At 26.6% G+C, this 20,902-nt stretch overlaps 1 protein-coding gene across 1 annotated transcript; it reads left to right on the forward strand.

The window, feature by feature from the left end:
* Window positions 1–46: 46 nt before the first annotated feature.
* Window positions 47–20,693, forward strand: Galt (Galactose-1-phosphate uridylyltransferase). The gene is made up of 10 exons (XM_016063657.4): window positions 47–252; window positions 4,323–4,492; window positions 7,182–7,257; window positions 8,098–8,276; window positions 9,079–9,135; window positions 10,555–10,677; window positions 14,350–14,482; window positions 16,688–16,771; window positions 18,921–19,072; window positions 20,473–20,693. The coding sequence occupies exons 1-10, from the start codon at window positions 231–233 to the stop codon at window positions 20,527–20,529; spliced, it is 1,053 nt and encodes a 350-aa protein (XP_015919143.1). The 5' UTR covers window positions 47–230; the 3' UTR covers window positions 20,530–20,693.
* Window positions 20,694–20,902: the final 209 nt, after the last annotated feature.

The following is a 20,902-nucleotide window of genomic DNA, read 5'->3' on the forward strand; positions in this document are numbered from 1 at the left end:
TTGTGTTTCACATACTGTATACTAAAGCTACAAGCAAATTTTATTCAAATGGCTTAAATTTTGTCACATTTTACATTGCGTAATATTTTGTTTACCTTTTGAAGAGTTTAATTGAGACGATTATGACTTTTTTGAATTTATTTAACCCCTTCAACATTCTTGATTAGATTGTTTTTTTTTAATTGTGACTGTGTTATTATTATCAAGTGCTTATTTATCACCTATTTATTATGACAACATTTATTTCTACTGGTATTTGATATTATCTAACAATTGTTCAATATAATAATCGAATAAAAAACGTTCATGTTTATATTAATATTATTATCTTAAAGTTTCATGTATCATTATTTATACAATACTGATCTTTTTCATGCATCTTACTGATCTTTTGAAAGTTTCATGTATGATAATTCATTCATACTGATGACTGATAAGTTAGGGAAAAATAAATTCGAAAGACGATATATAATCCCTTTTGTCATTTTTATAATCTGCAGCAGTACAATAATTTCATCGTTACGAATGTAGCATTTGCAAATTTGAAATATGCTTTTAATCTTAGTTTAAAGAAAGAAAGTTGAGCAATTTTAATAATATTTGTTAAAACGACTTTCGGTGTAATCAAACTTGATCTAACTTTTGTTAACTTACTTGTTTTTAAAATTATTTTTAAAAATTGAAAGCAAGGCTTTGTAAATCTCAACCCGTTTCAAATTTATTTAAAAGTAATTAAAATGTATGAAAGTTGGTAAAAATGAGGAATAATCTCCAAGTCTTGGAAACTTCTGGGCAGTGGCCTGCGAGAAAATTAATAAAAACATCACAGAAAGGGACTAACTCGAAAGGTATAACTCGTAGCCACCCCCAAGCAAACATCTACATGTTTTTTTTTTTTTAAATTGCAAGTTTAAAATCTATTTGACATATTGGCAATTGTAGTTGGTGCTACCGATCACAATACCAAAATATCCGATCCCCATCGCTGAGGTGTCAAATAGATTTTAAACTTGAAATTTTTTTAAGAAAGCAAGTAGATACTTGCCCGGGAGTTTTCTGCGAGTTATACATTTCTAGTTGGTCCCTTTCACTGATGTTTTCTTTAGTTTTTCACAGGCCGCTGCCCTGAAGTTGACAAGACTTGGCGATTATTCTGCTACAAATCAGGATGCGGAAATCTCCCCGAGTTATTTAAAAAATAAAAAAAATTCAGCTTGACTTATAAACTGGGTTTAAGCATTTAAAGTTTTTATACATTGTGTTCATAGAGATCAAACTGCCCAAAAATAATGCATTTAAAAAAAAAAATTGTCAATTAATCAAAAATTATATCATGACCTTGAGTTGATAGCCTTTTAATGGTAATTTTTCTTTGATCTGATAAATGACATTTGTGATACAGCCTAAAATTTTTATATTTTTTGTGTCTATGAAAATAAATTTTTATAAAAAAAGGAGTTAAAATAAGAGATTTCGACAACAGCTGTAGCCATTTCCTCTTATTATTATTTTTTTTAATGCCTAAACTAATTTTCATTTTAATAAATTCTCTGTGTGATAGAAATATATTTGCTTTTCCTGAAATATGTTAAATTGAATAAATCTCACGGCAACTATTTTAAGTTTCTAAATTAATGAAATGAATTGTTACTTAAAACTTAGTACAAAACTTAACAAAGTTTCTTTTGAGCCCAATACTTGTTAAATGTAAACTTATGTTATTGTTAAATGTAAACATATGTCTAAAAATAACTTTTAATTTATTTAATGGCAAATAATATATTTTGATTGTGAAATATGCAAGTCATTTAAATAAATTCCATACCGTATTTAATTTTTAGGCAGCATAAAGTGTTCTATGAAATAGAGTTAATATTTTCTGAATATTCTACATATTCCCTCTCCTTGGCTATTTATTTTTTATGCACTCCTAGTTATAGTGTGCAAAAGAATCTATGTGAGATGGCTATTTAATAAATTTATTTATTTAATGTTTTTTTTTGGTGATTTATTTTATTAAAATAAAAGCAATAATATTAAAATAATTGATATCTATATAAAACCAATTACATCACTCAGTGTATTCATTACAGAAAAAAAAAATGGGAGAGAATTTTTCACCCTTTCTCAAAAACAGGGTGAGATATCAAATAGTTAAGTGAGATTTCTAAAAATTAAAAAAACACGCATAGACTTGGAAAAAAATTATTTCTTTTATATAATACATTTTTCACATCTTCTAATTGAATATTTTTGCTGCATCATCATATGGAAAATGTTCTATATCTACTTTTTCATCGGCTATTATTATATTTATTTCGCTGAAAAATATCCGTATTTGTTTCGTTTTGACCGTTTCTACCGACATTTGTTTCATTTTCATTTGTTCGTTACGGAGTAGAAGATGTCGCCTTAACAAGGTATTTGCCCACCTTACATTCATACACAAAATATTTAAACATCTTACATGAAGAAACTTTCCTACGGTGAACACGCAGTTGCAGAGAAATGTGTTCTGAAAGGGGTTCTCCTGTTTGCACCGGTTCTGAACAATACTGATAAATAGGGAAGCTAGATAACAAGGACCGATGTTCAAAATAATGAAAGATCAAGGAAGAAAAGTGAAACGGATTTTATTCAAAGGGACAAAAGACAAAATTTTTTCCAAAATTTGTGCATTTTGAAATTGATTAATAGAGTGCACGAACTTCTCGCGTTAATCGTTTTTTATTGCGAGAAAAGAAAAAAATAGGCAAGATTTTCGCGCTGTAGTGAAGACACTGATCACTGCAATACAGCTTCATTGCATTACTTTCTTTACAACCATTGATCCAGAATGGCGTACAACCATTTTGTTTTCCTGTACAGAAAATTAGTTTTGTTACATGTTAATCAATTGAGATACTGTTATGAGCAACATACTTTTTTAATACAAATTTGCCAAAAATGTAGCAAATCAGTTAAAGGTTTAATGCAATTTATAAATACAGATAATTAACTGTCAAAATTTCCAAAGCCATACTCAAGGTGAGGAAGAAAGGGTCCCAGAGTGCTGTATAAATTATAGACAAAGAATTCAGTATTTTTTAAAAGAAAAATGAAGAGAATTTCTATATATATATATATCTAAAAACTACAATTTTGAGTAAAGGTTCTTCAAGTAGTTTACTAATTATAAATCTCAGATATGTTTGCATATTGAGTAAGATCCATAAATTCTGTAATCAGGCCCTTAAAACCTGTGTTTAACCTTGCTTGTCTGTACACATTTTCACTGGTCTGTTTACATGCTTCTATTCGAAGTAAACAGATAATAAAAACTTAAAAAAGTATGAAGCAAAATTAATTTAACAAACGCAATATTTAAATTTTCATAAACTAATAAAAACTGCAATGGATATTTATACAATTTGAAATTTCGTCATTATTTAATCGCTGGGTCGAACGATTTAAATTTATACATTTATCATGAGTAAATCATTATATTAAGCATTAAAAAAATTAAATTGAAATTTGATTTAAAGTAGCAGAGAATGTGTAATATTCACAATTATGATATTGTGTGCTATTTTGTGACAGAAACTCAGACAAAAGCAAAATTCATTTTTAATTTTTATATCTGTTAAAAAAATAATCTCTTAATTTCTGCACAAACATTGTGTGATTTATTGATGTATGAATATAGGTATTTATTCAAAGTTACAAGTTGCTGTGACAATTCAAATGCTGGCTTTGACTGTTGAGTTAAACTCAAGTTGTATACATAACCTTGCCATGCCAATACACATTTAACCAGAATTATTAATGAATAAGTTAACTTCTTACCTTTTTTTTGCTTTATTTTTAGGAATTATTATTATTGAAATTTTAAAAAACAGGAAAAAAATTTACTTCCTCTTTTGTGCTTACACCATCATAAAATTATAAATTCTTTTGAAGGTTTTATTTCTTTAGAGGGGAAAAAATGATTCTGCATTACACTGTGATATCCTAATTATAATTTTGTACACATCCTAATTATAATTTGGTTCTTTATATATCTTATCATCTCTTATAAAATTTCTTTTTCTAAGAGATTTTAATGCTCTTTAAAATCTCTAAAAGACATTTTAGTGCTTTTTAAATTTGCTCATGAATGATTCAAGTGTAAAATTTTTCCAATTCTAATGTTTAGTTTTTACTTTCATCACAGACACTGAAATTTAGTTTAAATTCAAACACAATTGCTAATTGCTGATGCACAAATTTTGAAAAACACACTAAATTTACTTTATTTGAAGCTGTAGATATTTTGATAATTTGTATTCAAATTTTTGTTGCAGAGCATCAGCATGTACGATACAATCCTCTAAATGATAAATGGGTATTAGTTTCACCTCATCGTGCCAGAAGACCTTGGCAAGGACAAGTAGAAAAAGCATTAGAAAAAGATATTCCTTCTCACGATCCTGATAATCCATTATGTCCTGGTGCAAAAAGAGCAAGTGGTGAAGTATGTTTTACTTGTTATTGATAATGAGTTTTTTGCTTTGAAGTTTTTAGAAAAGAAATTGATGGAATTTACTTTGACTGTCGATGTTAGAATATTTTGTATGCATTTAAATTTATTTTTTAAGTATTAAGAATTAAATTATTATTAAGTATTAAATTTATTTATTGTGAGAGACTTTGTATTTCTTGCTAAAAACATTTTTTAGTCTTCAACTTTTTGAAGATGAACCTAAATGAGTTACATTAGTCTTTTTAATAAGGATTGAGCGAGCAGAACAATGGAAAAAAAAAACACTTTTTTCCCTTTATTTAAATTAAAAGTGGTATGACAGAAAATTATTAAAAAAAAAAGACCTACTATTTTATTACTTTGTAAACATATTATCAGTTCATCATAACGTTACTTTATTACTATATTTGCAGCTTAATATAGCACATCAATATTAAAAATATGAAAATTTTTAATTAATTTAGATAAAAATATTAATTATTAAAAATGTATGCATAATTTTTTGTTTCTTTTATTTCTAAGGGTACAAGTGCTTGCTTTTGACCTCTCAATTCTTGTAGTTTTATCCTAGAAAGCTAAACTTAAATCAGTTGTAAATCTAAAATTAATCATTCAACTAACTGACTATGATTTAAAAATCAATAAGTATATTTGAGAACCAGTGTATTAATAAAGTACTTTATAGTATATTTGAGAATAAAATGATGATAATTATTTGAGTATAAGTATGTTTGAGAATAAAATTTTTATCCAATGCAGTGCTGTTATCTACTGTAATATATTTGGCAAATTGAACTTCAGTGTAATTGCAGAAATCAGAAAAACTGTACCTTCCAAATGAACTTACCTCAAGGAATGCAGTTTCCATAATATTCAAATTTCATGAAATTGTCAGTTAAATTTCTATTTGCAATTACTTGAATACATCATCTGGGAAGAAAACGAGTTCCATGTCTTGATCCTCATCCCTTACCTCCCCTCCTCTTTCAGTTGTATAAGAATGTGTCACAATATTTCCCCCTTTCTTAATATTTTGTCGTATTTAATTGTCAAAAGTATATTTTTTTAATTTTCACAATGCTTTTTTTTTAGAGCTATTTTAAAAGTTTTAAATCTATTTGAGGATCAAGACAGAAACTAACATACTTCTTTCTTCTATGACTCTTCACCTGCTAATGGTGAAAGCATGCAAAGTGTTGTGCCATAGGTAGAGAGAGTTCTGCTCTATGCCACCTGTAGTCCAATTTGATCGCCAATTTATTTTTGGTTACAGAAAACTTTTATTATAATATTTTCATCAAAGATACTATTTAACAGTAATGGAGAAAGATAATACTATTTAATTTTCGTTTAAAATTTAAATTTTTATTACTTTGTATGTTTTTTTTTAAAAATAATCCGGCATAAATTTCAAAAGTTTTCTGTTTTATCTGAAAGTTAATTTTAAGCTCTGAAATCAGTAATTTATTTCTTTTATGTGTTATTGGTAATTACTAAAACTTAAATTTATGTCATGTGTTCTTTTGTATTTAATTTGTTTCTAATTTATGTGTGTGTAATATTTGATTTTTTTTTCATTTAACATATTTATACCTGCCAACTTTCAACCTTCTCAAAGATGATTTTCCCAAGTGGTAGTAAATTAAAATTGAATGACAGTCATGTGCAGAAATATATTTTATAGTTTGTAAGAGCTTAAACACATCATCGTATGATTATCATACTTTTATATGAATGTTTAATTTATTTATATGCAGTAAGGGTCAAAGTTATTTTAAATTAAATTTGTAAGTCCGCAAAATAAAAGAAAGCACAAGCTTTACTAACACTGGGCAGCCATTATGAGCATTACATATTCCCTAGCTTTGAAATTTCTCTAACTTCTTAAATTTAATTTTTTTATGTATTCTTAGTCCTGCTATAATTAAATTGAATCAATTATTGAATTTTCATCCCATTTTATAAAGAGAGAATGCAAAGATTTTTGTTTTCAATACTGTAACATATAACTTGTTTTTTCAATACAAGTGTATAACTAATTATTACTTATTGTTACAACAAGTGAGTATCAAAATCTATTTTTAATCTTTCTTTCTTCAACCATATGAAACATTGGCATATATTTTATTAGGTTTACTTTAATTTCTGACAAATTCTTTGTCCATAAATCTTTAGCCAGATTATTTAAAATTTAATGTTAATAATGTGAGTTTGGCTTTATTTTTTATCTGTATTATTTTTTTATAATTGACCAATTCTTGGACCTTTCGCCATACTTCTAGCATCTGTTAGCAATTAAGCATTCACTAGGAACTTGAATTTGCGGAAAAGTGTTACAAAAATTCTATAAAAAAGAATGCTTAAAAAAAAAGCTGTCTTGGTCTCTGTAAAACAGATTGTCTGATAATCTCTGGGCATAATATTTTTCAAGTTATAAATGTTGCCATGTATGTTAATTTTAAAAATGCTGCATAATAAAGAAGGGTAATTTTCTTTGTTTGATCATATCTCAGATATTTCCCTATTTTAGTTCAAAAGCAATGTACTGAATTGCACTATAATTATCTTGCACGATAACCACATTAAGTTTGTAATTAAAATTTTACACAAAATGTATAAAAGTTGGCAGCTGTACATGTTTTACAGACATTTGATTTTTTTCTTCTTATTTTTGTTATAGATTAATCCATTTTATGAAAGTACTTATGTTTTTCCAAATGATTTTCCTGCTCTTTTGGAAACTGTTCCTGATCCAGGTATTTTTATTACATTTTTATGTAGCATAATGAAATCGTATTTTAATGACTTGAAGCCGTTAAAAACATAGAAAATAATTTTAGAAGAAGTAACACAACTTTTTCATTAACTAATTGCTTTTTAATGGTGCTAGTAATTAAAAATACATTCGCCTTTAACATTTTAAGCTCCGTTTTAACTTTAAAAAAGTGGATAAGTATGTAAGAGGTAGATGGCTGCTTATTCAGTTGTGATTGAAGACTATCTCAGCAATTTATTTGGTTTATTTGATCATTTTTTTTAATCACATTGACTGAGCTAAAGGTGTCATCTGTGTGGTATTAAATAAAATATGGATTTTATTTATATTTTTTTAGGGTGCGTAGCATTTTTAAAAAGTGCTTAAAGGTGCTTATTTTTGATTTACGTTTTTTAAAAGCCCTTAAAAGTGCTTTTTTTATTCAGTGTTTGTAAAAAGTGCTTAAATTTCTATCTTTTAAAAAGAAATTTTTTCTTTGCCGTGGCGATAGTCGTCATGAATTACAAACAAATGCATGATTTTCACAATTTTCTCTGCAATATTTATCAGAAACTAGTTATTTTTATCATGATAATGTAAATTTGAAAATGTTTTTAAATTTTGTTGATTTTATGTTCATAAAATAAAGAACTTAAAACGATAAAAAAAAATTTATTTATTACAACACATATCTTAATTATGATTGTTTTTTTTTGGAAAGTGATTAAAAATATTCCTTGAGTGCTTAAAATGTACTTGAAAGGTGCTTATTTTTGTTGAAAAATCTTGCTACGCACCCTGTTTTTAAATATGCAACACTTATTTGTATTCATTTGTAAAGGACCAGCTGACCATCCTTTATTTGTATCAAGTTCAGCTAAAGGTGTTTGCCGTGTGATGTGTTTTCACCCAAAGTCAAATACAACTTTGCCTTTGATGTCTGTGCAAGAAATTCTTGAAGTGATCAACACATGGATCAAAGAAATGGTAGAACTTGGAGCAAAGTTTAAATGGGTTCAGGTGAGAATTTAATTGCCTTACGTTTTTAAAATATGTTCTCAAGAATTTTAAAAAACTTATTCATTTTTATATATGCTGTAATTTTCAGGAAAGAAAATGCTTAACCCCTTATTGAACTTATTTATAGCTAATTAAAATTGATTTGAAAATAAATATTAAATTCTATTCAACAGTATTTGTCAACTATTCATTTGTCAATCTTACATAAATTTATCAATGAAGATCATGTTTTTTCCTCTATTATTATGGTATGTTTTCTTTTTGATTGATCAATTTTATATGCTTATATTATATAGAGTTGAGGAGATCTTGTTAGGACAATTTTTATGAATTTGCCAAGAAAGTTACTAGTTCGAAAAAGTTAATTAAAAGTTATTTCTCAATTTGAACCTGTCTAATATTTATTTTTGTTATTAAATTTGGAATGTGTCTCTTCATTTTGAGTAATGCATAAACTAATTTAGATATATTTCTTTTTCAATGTTTTTGAAAGCTATATTTGTCTAAAGCAGTACCTTGACATAGGGTTATTTTTGATTAATTATATTATCTTTCGTCACTTATAAAAAAGAGTAAGTAAAATTGAAAGGGCACTAATTTTTATCTAAAAAAACTTTCTTGAGTAAATAATCTTAATGTTTATTTTAATTAAGACTAAAATCTAATAAACGTTGATTTATACTTGACAGTAGAACTATGTTCCAATAATGTAAAAAAAAGGCAAGTTGTGTTAAGTTTAACGACAAAGTTAGATGTTTATTGTGTAATTAAGTGTTATATAATGCAAATTTTTATTTTACAGATTTTTGAGAACAAAGGGGAAATAATGGGTTGCTCAAATCCTCATCCTCACTGCCAAGTTTGTAATTATATTTATTGTTTTATAATATATTTTATTTAATAGTTGAAAATTATAACTTTTCTTACTTTTATTATTCTACTCTCTTTGTTTTCTTTCATTTCTTTCTCACAGTTCTTATTTTTATCAGCAATCATTATATTCTTCTGTATTCCTTATCACTACTTAAAATTGATCCTTATTTCATTGTTACATTTTCATTTTGTTAAGTATTCTGTGTGGTAGATTGTTGTTTTATTTAAGTGATATTTTCCTCAATTTTAAAATATTTGTTAATTAGTTGATGCTATTCATTAAACTAGCATAGATATCAAAGTATTCAAATATCTTTTCATGTACCTACTTTTTTTCCTTCAGTTGTTTTACCATATGATATTCATCCAGTGTATATTTTAGGAGAAATTTGGACCCATTAGTTATGGTTTCTTTCACAAAATTTTTATCATTTAACACACACACAGAATAGCTCTTTGTTCAAAAGAAACCTTCTCAAAATATTTTGTTGCAAAAATGGACCCTTATAAAATTTTTATTTTGAAAAATGAAGTCAATGTTGTCTTTAATTCATAATTTTAAAACTAAAATTCATAGAAAGACATGGTTTTTGTGGCATTTTTTTTTCCATGAAAACTGAACCTTTTTTCATAAAATTATTATTAGATTTTTCGCAATTTTACTAAAACAGGCTTTTCACAAAAATTCTGAACAGATTTCTGGTTTTTGTGATTTTCCATGAAATTAGGATCCTATTTTCACAAAATTGGAAGGTATCTTTTTGTAACCTTTTTAAATATTAAGTCAATAGGGTAGTCTTTTTTATTTTAAGAATTTTCACTGTAAGAATTCTTAGCATACAAGATAATGGTATTATACCGAGGCACAATTAGGTATACATAATTATTACTCTGTAGTAATGCAAAAGAGTCTACAAATTTAATATCCAATTTGCCATTATTATGAATATCCTATACACTTAATTAAAATATGTGGACAACATCGTAATATTCGCTACAAAAAGACTATTTTATTCATTGCTTATTTAAATAAATGTTTTAAAGGTGTATTTATGTTCTTGCAATAACTGTTTTGTCTCACATTTTTTAAAACTAAATGAAATGCTTATTATTATACTATTTTTAAAAAGCCTTATTAGCTTAAGTGATCAAAAATTCACATTTAGCAAGTTAGTAATGTTTTTATTTAAATTTGTACCTTTTAAAAAGATTTTTAAATTCACCTTTTTATTTACTTTAAAACAAGCTTTTAGATAGAGTATCATTTTAAATTCTATTTTTATAAACAAGTTTAAAAACATCCATATTTTTTTCTAAATTTCTCAGGTCAAGTATTGAAAAGATTTATTAAGCTATGTAATATAACATTTTATTTATTTTTACTTCTTTGTTTAAAATCAAATAGATCTGGGCAAGCTCATTTTTACCTGATGAACCTAGAATAGAAGATATCCAGCAAAGAAATTATTTTTCTAAGAATAAGGTTCCTTTACTTATAGAATATTTGAAAGAAGAACTTTTAAGAAAGGTAAATTTTAATTTTGCAATTTATCTGGTGTTAAGATCACATGAAAATATAAAAAAATGAAAGAGTGGTTTTACTTTGTAATATTGTCACATTTTCGAGTATTTAAAATAATGTACCTTACATTTAAAATACATTATTTTTGCAACTCGATTTTTTCATATTTTGCAGTTTAGTTATTCACTTTTTAATAACTAGGATATAAAATTCCTTTTTTTCTTTTCTTTTTTTTGCATTGGGAAATTTTTTGAAGACGGAATTGTTTTATTTGTATGTGGGCAAGATTCTGTTTTTTTTTTCTTTTGTTACACTAAGTATGTAGTTAATATCAAAACTTACAATTAATGCTATTGCTGCATTAAAAAATGGTCAAGGTAATTCATTTTATAAGCCTAGTATTAACAACCAAAATTAAAACTTATTAAGTTTATTTGTTCTGAAAATCAATTTATTTCAAATCATAGAAATTCCACATATATAGTATACTGAATACATAGAAACCTCTGAGCAATGGCCCCTTGTAGTATCATGTTAGTGTGATATTTGTTAAGAGGTGTTATGCTCCAGATTTGTAATCTTATTGAAATTTTTTTTATACAATTCTTTATCATTATTACTAGAAAAGGTTTGGATGATACAAACATTTTCTAGAACATCAGACTAATTTTTCATTTAAGAGTCATTTTGATCCATTTCGCTGACTTCTATTGTTATTGATGTGTCATCTACTGTCTAAGACAGAGATAGTAAACCTTTTTCGATTAGTGTACCTGTAAAATTATGTTTTTTATATGTTTAGTGTACCACTTGTTATTTTTCTTTTTAAAAATATTCTTTGAATTACTGTACTTTGATTCCAAACTATAGAATTACATTGAGTGCATATTTGTGTATTAATTATTAAATTGCTTCAAGTAGAAAACAAACAGTATTTGAAAAATATCCTACTTTAATAAAATAAAATATGACTTAATAAAATATTATAAAGTGTTCAACCTTTATGATAAACATTAGAATATACTTCAAGCAATTGATATTAAATATTTTTAATTAATTATAAATAAGAAAAAACAGATTCAGAGCATATTATTTACAGCCTTGATTTTTTTCCCTTTAAATGCTTGATTTTTTTCTCTTTTAACTGCTTCTGAATGAATAAGATTTTTACTTTTAAAAATGAATTACTGTAACATTGTACATGAACTATTCAACTGATTCGGCTCAAAGTTCATATTTTGTCATGTAAAATTACATACTTTAAAATTATGTAGAAAAAATGCATACCTTACAATTCGGTTGAAAACAAAAATTGCATGAAACGTAATCTACAATCAAATTTGCTTGAAATAATTATCTGTGGCATAGATCATTGTATACCTAATTTGCTACGGGTAACACATGTCACATGACTGAAAAGGAGAACTTCTTTCACAAATACTTCAGGAATTAGTGAACTAATTTTGATGTGATTATTTTTATTTGATGTTGCTCACTAAAATATTGTTCTCTGTGGCTTAATTAACTAAGCATTCTTATTCCAAGTTAAAAAAAAATTTCTTAGTCGCATGATGTGAAAACAGCAACTCTCATTAATGAAAACAAAATAGCTTATTATAAAAATTTTTATCACTTATATTATCAAACTTTACAAGAAATTAGTATCAAAATTGGTTCATTACTTTCTGATACATTTATGCTATAAATTTAAATTTTTACATAGAGTTAGCATGAGCCGTGAGGAACTAAATTATCAATCTCCCTTAGCAAAACTAATTATTCAACTCTTAACTTGTTAATCATCTACGATAATACTTAAGGACAATTCACCATGACATAATCACTAGTTTTTTCTAATAGTTTTTACTAGCCGCATGGATCCCCTCGCCTAATTAAAATATACTAATACTAAAAGGAAAAGGTTAGTTGTTCCAGTAGATTTTAATAGTTGACATTGTATGGATTATAATTTAGGGTCTCTGCCATATTTTTGTGTGATTACATTTGTAGTATGAATAAATTATAATTCTTTGCAATTTATAGTTTTGAGATTAAAGTAAGCCTTCATTTCAATAAAAATTATCAAATTCAGTTGGATTTTGTGGATATATGTTAGTGTTTCGGGCAGATGCAGAAAATTTTTAAATCAGTTTCATATCTTTTATCTTAGGTTTTAGTTCTATTATTCGTAAAAACTGTTTCTCTTATATTTTATTTACTCTTGTCTATTTCATTCTGCCATGTGGTAAATTCTTCTGTAAGCAGAGAAAAAATCTACATAAATAACACTTTTCCCTATTTATTCTTCTATTACATGATCAATGGTACAAAGTATCCTTATAAACATGTATTTTATTCAACATTGAAATAAATTTAACAAGAAAAATGGTATGAAATTAAAATGTCTGAAATAAAGCCTAAATTTTTTTACAATATGTACTTATGTCTTCATTAACACACAACATCCTTCAAGAATTAATATCTAAGCATTTTGTATAGTTAAAATAAAAGAAATAACCAGGGTGTATAAAAATCATGATTTTTTAAAAAAAATCAAAAAAATCGGATTTTTTTGATTTTAATCGGATTTTTTTGATTTTAATCATGATTTTTTTATAATTTCAATTCTATGGAATATAATCAATTTTGTGTACCATAGATTTAAAGTTGTATTGTATTACTATTGTTACTTATGGTATACATTGGAAATAAACATTACTAACCATTATCAACAAAATATTTCTTAATAATTTAAAAGCAAAAGGTGAAATAAGAAATAAACAATAACAAAGTGATTTCAAACTACAAATCAAGAAAGAAATTGTTTATCAAACAATATGTGATAATTATTAGTTCTACATCTACAATATCAAATTATTTAAACAATCATTTAATTAGTTTTATTTAAAGATTTAAACATAAGGACTAATTTAGCTGCCTTTTCTACACCCAATTGATTCCGTAGTTTAGTATGTACAAGTCCAAAAGTGGAAAACATCCTCTCTATCCCTGCAGTTGTTCCTTTTGCAGTACATAACAACTGTATTGCATCAAACTCTTTTTGACCTACACAGTTCTTTAGAAGCGCAATTGATTTCCACCATTCCAACTGTTTTTAAAAGCAAATGAGTCACATTGAAAGTAGAAATGTTGAATTATATGAGTGAGATCTGAGAAATATATAGAACAGTCTACTTACTTGTTTATGTTTGAAACTTAGAAAAATATACAAAAAATGTTCAAGACTATACACAAAATTGTTTTTTTTTGTGATTAAAATCAGTGATTTTTTTAAAAAAAATCATTTGATTTAAATCATGATTTTAATCAATGATTTTAATCATTTGATTAAAATCATTTACACCCTGGAAATAACTAAATGATTTCAAGGAACTTCCTAAATTCAGTTAAAAATAATGAAAGAAAACAAATTCACCAATCTAACAAGTAGTTTAAAGTTTTTTCTCTACTGTGGCACTAAAACTATAAGGGCTATAGTTGCCATTTTGCCACACATTGAAAAAAAAAGACATTGCATTTTTTTAGATCTAACATTAGAATGGTAACTCTTTATATATTTTCAGTGATTTTAATACATCTTTAAATGTTAAGTTATTTATAATGAATGTAAATAATCATGTTAAAAACTGAGGTTCTTAATTTTTGAACTTTATTTAGGATCGCATTGTTGTTGAAAATGATTACTGGGTTGCCTTAGTTCCTTATTGGGCCGTTTGGCCTTATGAAACCATGCTTTTGCCTAAAAGGCATGTTCTTAGACTTCCTGATTTGAATGAAGATGAAAAATCTTGTAAGTAATTATTTTCAGTTTTGTTCATTTCTGTGTATTAAAAGATTTGTCTACTTTTATTGTAATATTTTTAGTTTGGTTGTTATCGTTGCACTAAAACAACATCTATGGGTTATTGTCAACAGTCCGGAATTTCTCCTAAATGATGATCCAAAGATATTACTTTCACATGCATTCACTACACTAACACAATCTTGGTAGAAGGGCAAATGAAGCAAATAATTCCCTTGTCTCCACATCCCACCTGCATAGACTTTTCAGATACTGAAACAGTTAAGAAATTACATTAAAGTGAATTCTGAACCACTGATAAACATGACTATTTAAGTAGTGAAAATATTTTATTAGGAACTAAAATTCAATGTGAAAAGTTTTAAACCAAACTTTTGATAAGTTATGTAAGTGATATAAGATATCCCTAAAGTCTTAATGTATATGAGACTAAATTTATTGCACCTTTTAATAAAAACATCTCATCTAAGGTTTCACAAGTTTTTATTCTTGTTTGAAGTGGTCCTGATTTTCAATGAAAAATAGCATTTTGTCCTGATTCTTAGCTTTTTGTCTTGATATTCCTGATTTTTGTGTTTTTTTAGAACATCACAGTTTCTTAGAATGCAAATGCAGATTTTGAAATAATCAATTTGAAGAATTGAAATGATTGTATTTTTAGACCAACGTCAAAGGGGTGAACAAAACCTCAAAGAGAATTTCAATTGATAATGCTTTTAAAAATTGCAAAATTCTTTGATTGCAAATGCAGCTTTTAAATAATTAATTTGAAGAATGGAAATGTTTTTGATCCTACATCTTTTAATTCAATTAGTAACGCTTGTAAAAATCACAAAATTCGATAGTTTGGACTTAGGGACCATCCACTAGTTTCTGACTTATACCCTCAGAATTAATTAATTCAAACTTTTCGAGAATTTAGTCATTTTATCAACAAAAAAAAATTTCAGTTAACAATTTTATAGTATTAAATTTCTATGATGGTTAATAAGCAGGGGTCACATGCTTATTTATTATTTTTGTATAATGCAGCAACTTTTCTTGTGGTGTTTTGTAATTTCATAATTATTATTTTGTCTCTTTCATTTAACTTAAAAATTATCGATTCTAAACAAAATTGTGATCATATCGCAGAATTTTGTGTAAATGGTGAATTGAACGACTCTAATTTCTTTAAATTAATATTGTACAGAAATGTTATTAGCATATTCGTGTGTTTCCGTTTCGAGATTGTTTTTTTTTTTTTTTTTTTTTTTTGTCCTATGCCTGTTTTTAGGCAGAGGGGGTGCGATTGTTCTTGTTTTTCAGTGGCGCCATCTATGGCCAAGAATTCGACTTCTGCCGCACCATTCACACAACCACAATCCCATTTATAGGGCGGGTCACATTCACAAACATAAAGGAGAAAGGACATAGAACACACAGAGAGAGAAAGAAACACCCATGCCTTGCCAGGGATTCGAACCCAGGACCTTTCTGATGCAAGGACAGTTCCCTTCCCCCTACACAGGCCGGTCGGCTTCGAGATTGTTATAATCTTATTAAAAATTTATTTGATTAAGAAAGTCTTGAACTCGACTGCAAATTTTAATTAAATATTGGTATGTGAGAACATTACTTGATTGATACTTGTTACTTTAATGCAACAATGGTATCAAAAATTTCTTTCTCCATATATATAGTATTACATTATAATAAGTTGTTGTAGTGCTCCATTTTACTGGAAACTTTAAAATTTTTTGTACTAAATAAAGTTATTTTAAAACTAATAATAGTATCTATGCTTTTTAATTTGACATTTTCGATTGTCCTGATCTTTTCTTTTTCCCACTGCAAAGCCTTTTGAATTGCTAAAAATTTAATGTTTCCTGGGACGTAAACAAAGAATGTTAGTGTATTATGTTGGTATTACCTTATTAAAAAGGCATTATGTCAGCATAAAATTGTGAAGTAAAATGTCTCAATTTGACTTATAAGTAGTTCTCAATTTAAATTATAAGGAACATACTATGAGTTATTTCATTTTTTTAAAAAGGAAATTATTTTATTAAGAATTTTTTTAAGTAAATATAAATTATATTTAAGTTGAATTTTAATTTTCAATGATAGTCTAATTTTCTTTCAAGTTTACACAATTTAATTATGCTTTTCTTTATGAATTCCATTAATATTCATATAATTTATTCTTTTTAGCTTTAGCTGTTATTATGAAGCAGTTACTAACAAAATATGATAATTTGTTTGAGACTTCTTTTCCTTATTCTATGGGATGGCATGGTATGCTTTTTTTAACTGATAATCTTTGTAATTCTAACTCCTTTCTTTTCTTTCTCCCCCTTTCTTTCCAATATCTAACTGCATGGAATTGTACTTTTTGCCGATATTTTTTCCCTTTTAATTGCCCCAACTTGTGCTGTTATTTAGTAGAAATTCCAAGATTTTCTTAAATTATTACCTGGAAAAAAATTCTAAGAAACAACTTTATTACAAATTGCTACCTTTAAAAAATGTTTCTTAACGCTTTATTGCTACAAGAACTTCATTTGTATCTTGCTCTCTTAAACAATAATTGTATTTAGGAAGAAAAAAATATTCTTCTTATTATCATTGAATTTATTCTTGTATGAAAGCTACAGCAATACGCATTCAATTGTCTTATTTGATTCTACAATATTCTTATTATTATTGAATTTATTCTTGTATGAAAGCTACAAAAGTACACTTTAAATAGTTCTATTTGATTCTACAATATAGCCTTACTAATGTGAATCGTTTCATTTGTCAAAATCAATGATTATCAAAACACAATAGGTTATAGAACTAAATTTAAATCAAGCTTTGACCTAATGTTTGGTCAAAAAGTAAAAGTGGTAAGTGTTATAACATGTGTTGCACAAAAATAAAATAAAATTTGGTCATTAACTTGCCAGTACATAATAAAACTTCAATGTACTTGAATCAAATAATGTAGAAAAGGGAAGAAGTTCAGCTCTTATAATACGTAACTAATGCAGAAAACTGCTCAGTTAGGTATTCTACATCAAGAAACAACTTACAGGGTGAGCAACATGCTCAGCTTTAGCAAAGCATCACATGTATTAAGATCCAACACATGCTAATAGGAAGCTACGTGACAGTCAGGAAGTACATCACTTGTGAATCAGTTGCTAGACAACTCTACATGTTAGGTATGGTGCCTGCCGCCATTTTATTCTTTCTATGTTAAAATGTGTTAACAGATTTAATCAAAATGTCTGATATAAAATGTATTCCCAGAGAAATATCTTAGTAATTCAATACCAACAATAAATATAAAGAGAAAACTTTTTTTTTCTCCTCCCGAACCTTAGTTTGGAGAAGAAACGGATGCAAACCTGTTTCAAGAACCTCTACTGCTGTGTCCCTAAATGTTGTTTTTTCTTTAAGGTAGAGGTGCACAACCTTTTTGAGTGAAGGGCCGCACGCATGTCTAGTCATGTTAGCGGCAAATATGATAATTTTTATATAAATATTAGTGTTACAAGCACTTAATATTTTTATCAATAAACTTAATAACATATTTGCAAAAAATTAAAAGCTTTTAATTATTTGAATTTATTTAAAACTAAAAAAACTTATACTTATTTTTAAAAAACTTTCTCAATTTTTCACAATAATTAATTTATCAAACATATATAGATATACATAAATATTAGGGGGGATATAAGTTCTAACCAAAAAGAAGCTTTCAGTATGAAATGCAAAAAATATACGCATTTTAGAGTAATATAAATTTGAATTAAATATTTTAATTTAAGAAAATTTATAATGTTTAAACAAAAACCAAATTAATAGAATTTCTTTTATTGCGTTTAGAAGTTCCCGCGGGCCACACATCAACAGTTGGTGGGCCGCAGGTTGTTCACCCCTACTTTAAGGAATGCAAAATTTTTGTGGCACCAAACCTTGTGGGACTGGTTTACATTATGTCCATGGAAGCTAGTCTTTTTCAGTTTTGCATATTGAATATCTTTTTTTTTCAAAGCTTTTCATTTCTACTATGACTTTAAACTGAAAAATTTATGCACATATAGGTAATTAAGGGGAGCAAAATTATTTAAAACAGATTATGGAAATCCCTTAAAACAGTAATTTTTATCACTGAACCGTAGGACTGTAACTTTGACTATAAAATCATAATAACAGATAAATCATAATGTGAACATTTCTACAATGGACATAACTGTTTTTTTTTATATCTGTAGAAAAATATTGCTAGAGATTGACATTCTACGAAAATAGTGAAAAATGAAATCAAATATTTATAAATAAGCATTACTAAGGACTGAGTTTATATAATTATATTTTAATTGTTATAAATCTTAAAAAGAATATCTATTGCAAAGTAATTAGTTTTTATAGATTTAACATAAATGTTTTTGTTCAGGAGCTCCTACAGGAAGTAATGAAGAGGATTACTCTCATTGGCAACTTCATGCATCTTATTATCCTCCACTATTACGTTCAGCAACTGTTAAGAAATTTATGGTTGGATATGAAATGCTTGCACAAGCTCAACGAGATTTAACTGCTGAACAGGTATAAGAATTCTTTGTATTATTTTCCCTGCAATGAATCAACTGTAATATTTATCATTAAAACAAATTATTTTGGATGCTTTTTATAGTATATTTAGGAAACACTGTTATTTAAATCCAACTAAAGTATAGTGATTGCTTTTTTTCTCAATGGTGTGACGATTCAATATCCTGAACAGATTTCAATCTTTACCTCTTGATGCTCTGGTTTTCCAGTTCTGAATGTTAGGTATTTTGTGATCTTGCTCAAGGCAAGTTGTTTTTGTTGTTTTTATTTTTAGTAGTTCGGTCATCACGTATGATTACTTTGGCCATAAAAAACCTTTTTGACGTTTCTGTTTTCGACAAGGTGTTCTATCCAATTTAAATCTTCATTTTATTTTATGAATTTCATGATATCTAGTTCTTTATAACTCTCATACAGTTATGAATTTGTCCTTCTATGCCAAATACCATAGTTTTGTATTCCTTTTAGAATACTTTGAAATATTTTTCTTTAATTTTTTTAATTTATTCTCATCTTTTTGAGTGAGTGTCCATGTTTATAAAATATATTTAGTGATTATACTTTAAAATATATATCCGAAAAAATTCTGATTGCTTTATACTTTGTTGACAAATATGTTGTAACCTACTGGCAAAATGTTTACCATAGTTTTAAAATATAGAGATAATTATAATATGCTCTAAATAAATTATAAAGGTTAAAACTTGAGGTAGTTTTGTGTATTTTTTAAAATCCTTGTTTTCTTTTGAATGGAATCTGGCGTTAAATTTAAGAGATGCTTTTTTTCTGGTAGATTTTTCCAGTTGTTCTTTTTTTTAAAATTCTATAGCTTCTTTTGATCATTCCTGTGTTAAACAGTGATTCCGTTAGAGTTTGGAAATTATGGGTCCTTTGGACACAGGACTTCCACATTTTTGGGTCCTTTTTTAAGTGAGTCTGTAGTTACAATATAAGTTTTCAATCTATCCATATATTAATATTAACATTCATAATATTATTTTATCTATTGATAGATAAAGCAAAGAATTTCAAATAAAAAAAATCATATTTGATATATCAAGGCTTTTAATTAAGACTGCAAGCAACAATTATTTTGATTTGATACTAAGAATTATTTCATTTTCTCTTTAACTCTAATTCTCTCTCAATAACAAAGGAAAAGAAGTTTTTGTCCATCTAAACATTTTCTTTCCCTGCACTTGAAAATTACCTATCCCAGAGGATGTGGCATAACTTATTTTTTGCACCCCCTCTATAAATTTTGATCTATATGATGCATTATAGCATGTAAGCATAATTACTGATTAATCATATAATTCATGCGATAAATCACATTTGAAGTAAATTGATTCTGTTAATGTTAATTTAGATACTTTTATTGAAATCTTTTTTAGGCTGCTGAAAAATTGAGAAATCTGTCTGAGCAACATTATAAGTTATGCAACAAATGACAAGAAATAAGTGTTTAAAGATTCTGAAAACAGTTATTTTGTAAATCAATTTTTAATTTACTAAAATGTTATTTGAAAATTATCATTATACCAGAATTATATATAAAACTATTTCTTAGATACTTAATAATTTTTATACAAATAAAAATATTTTAATAAGTATGTAAGTTTTGCATCATTTTCTTAAGTGAAAAATTATTCATTTAGAAATTATTTATCATGGTGGCTTTCAAAGATTATTGAAAATATGTTACCATCTGTATCCAAATGAGTTGAAGTTGTTTTATAGATAATAATAACATTACTATTTTTCTATTTAATGTCTGTGTTAAAGTATGAAGGAAGAAAAAATTTTTTTTTGTCTGAGTCTATG

Source organism: Parasteatoda tepidariorum, chromosome 6 (assembly GCF_982258835.1).
Source record: "Parasteatoda tepidariorum strain Cologne lab strain chromosome 6, Ptep-v5.0, whole genome shotgun sequence".
NCBI lineage: Eukaryota > Metazoa > Arthropoda > Arachnida > Araneae > Theridiidae > Parasteatoda > Parasteatoda tepidariorum.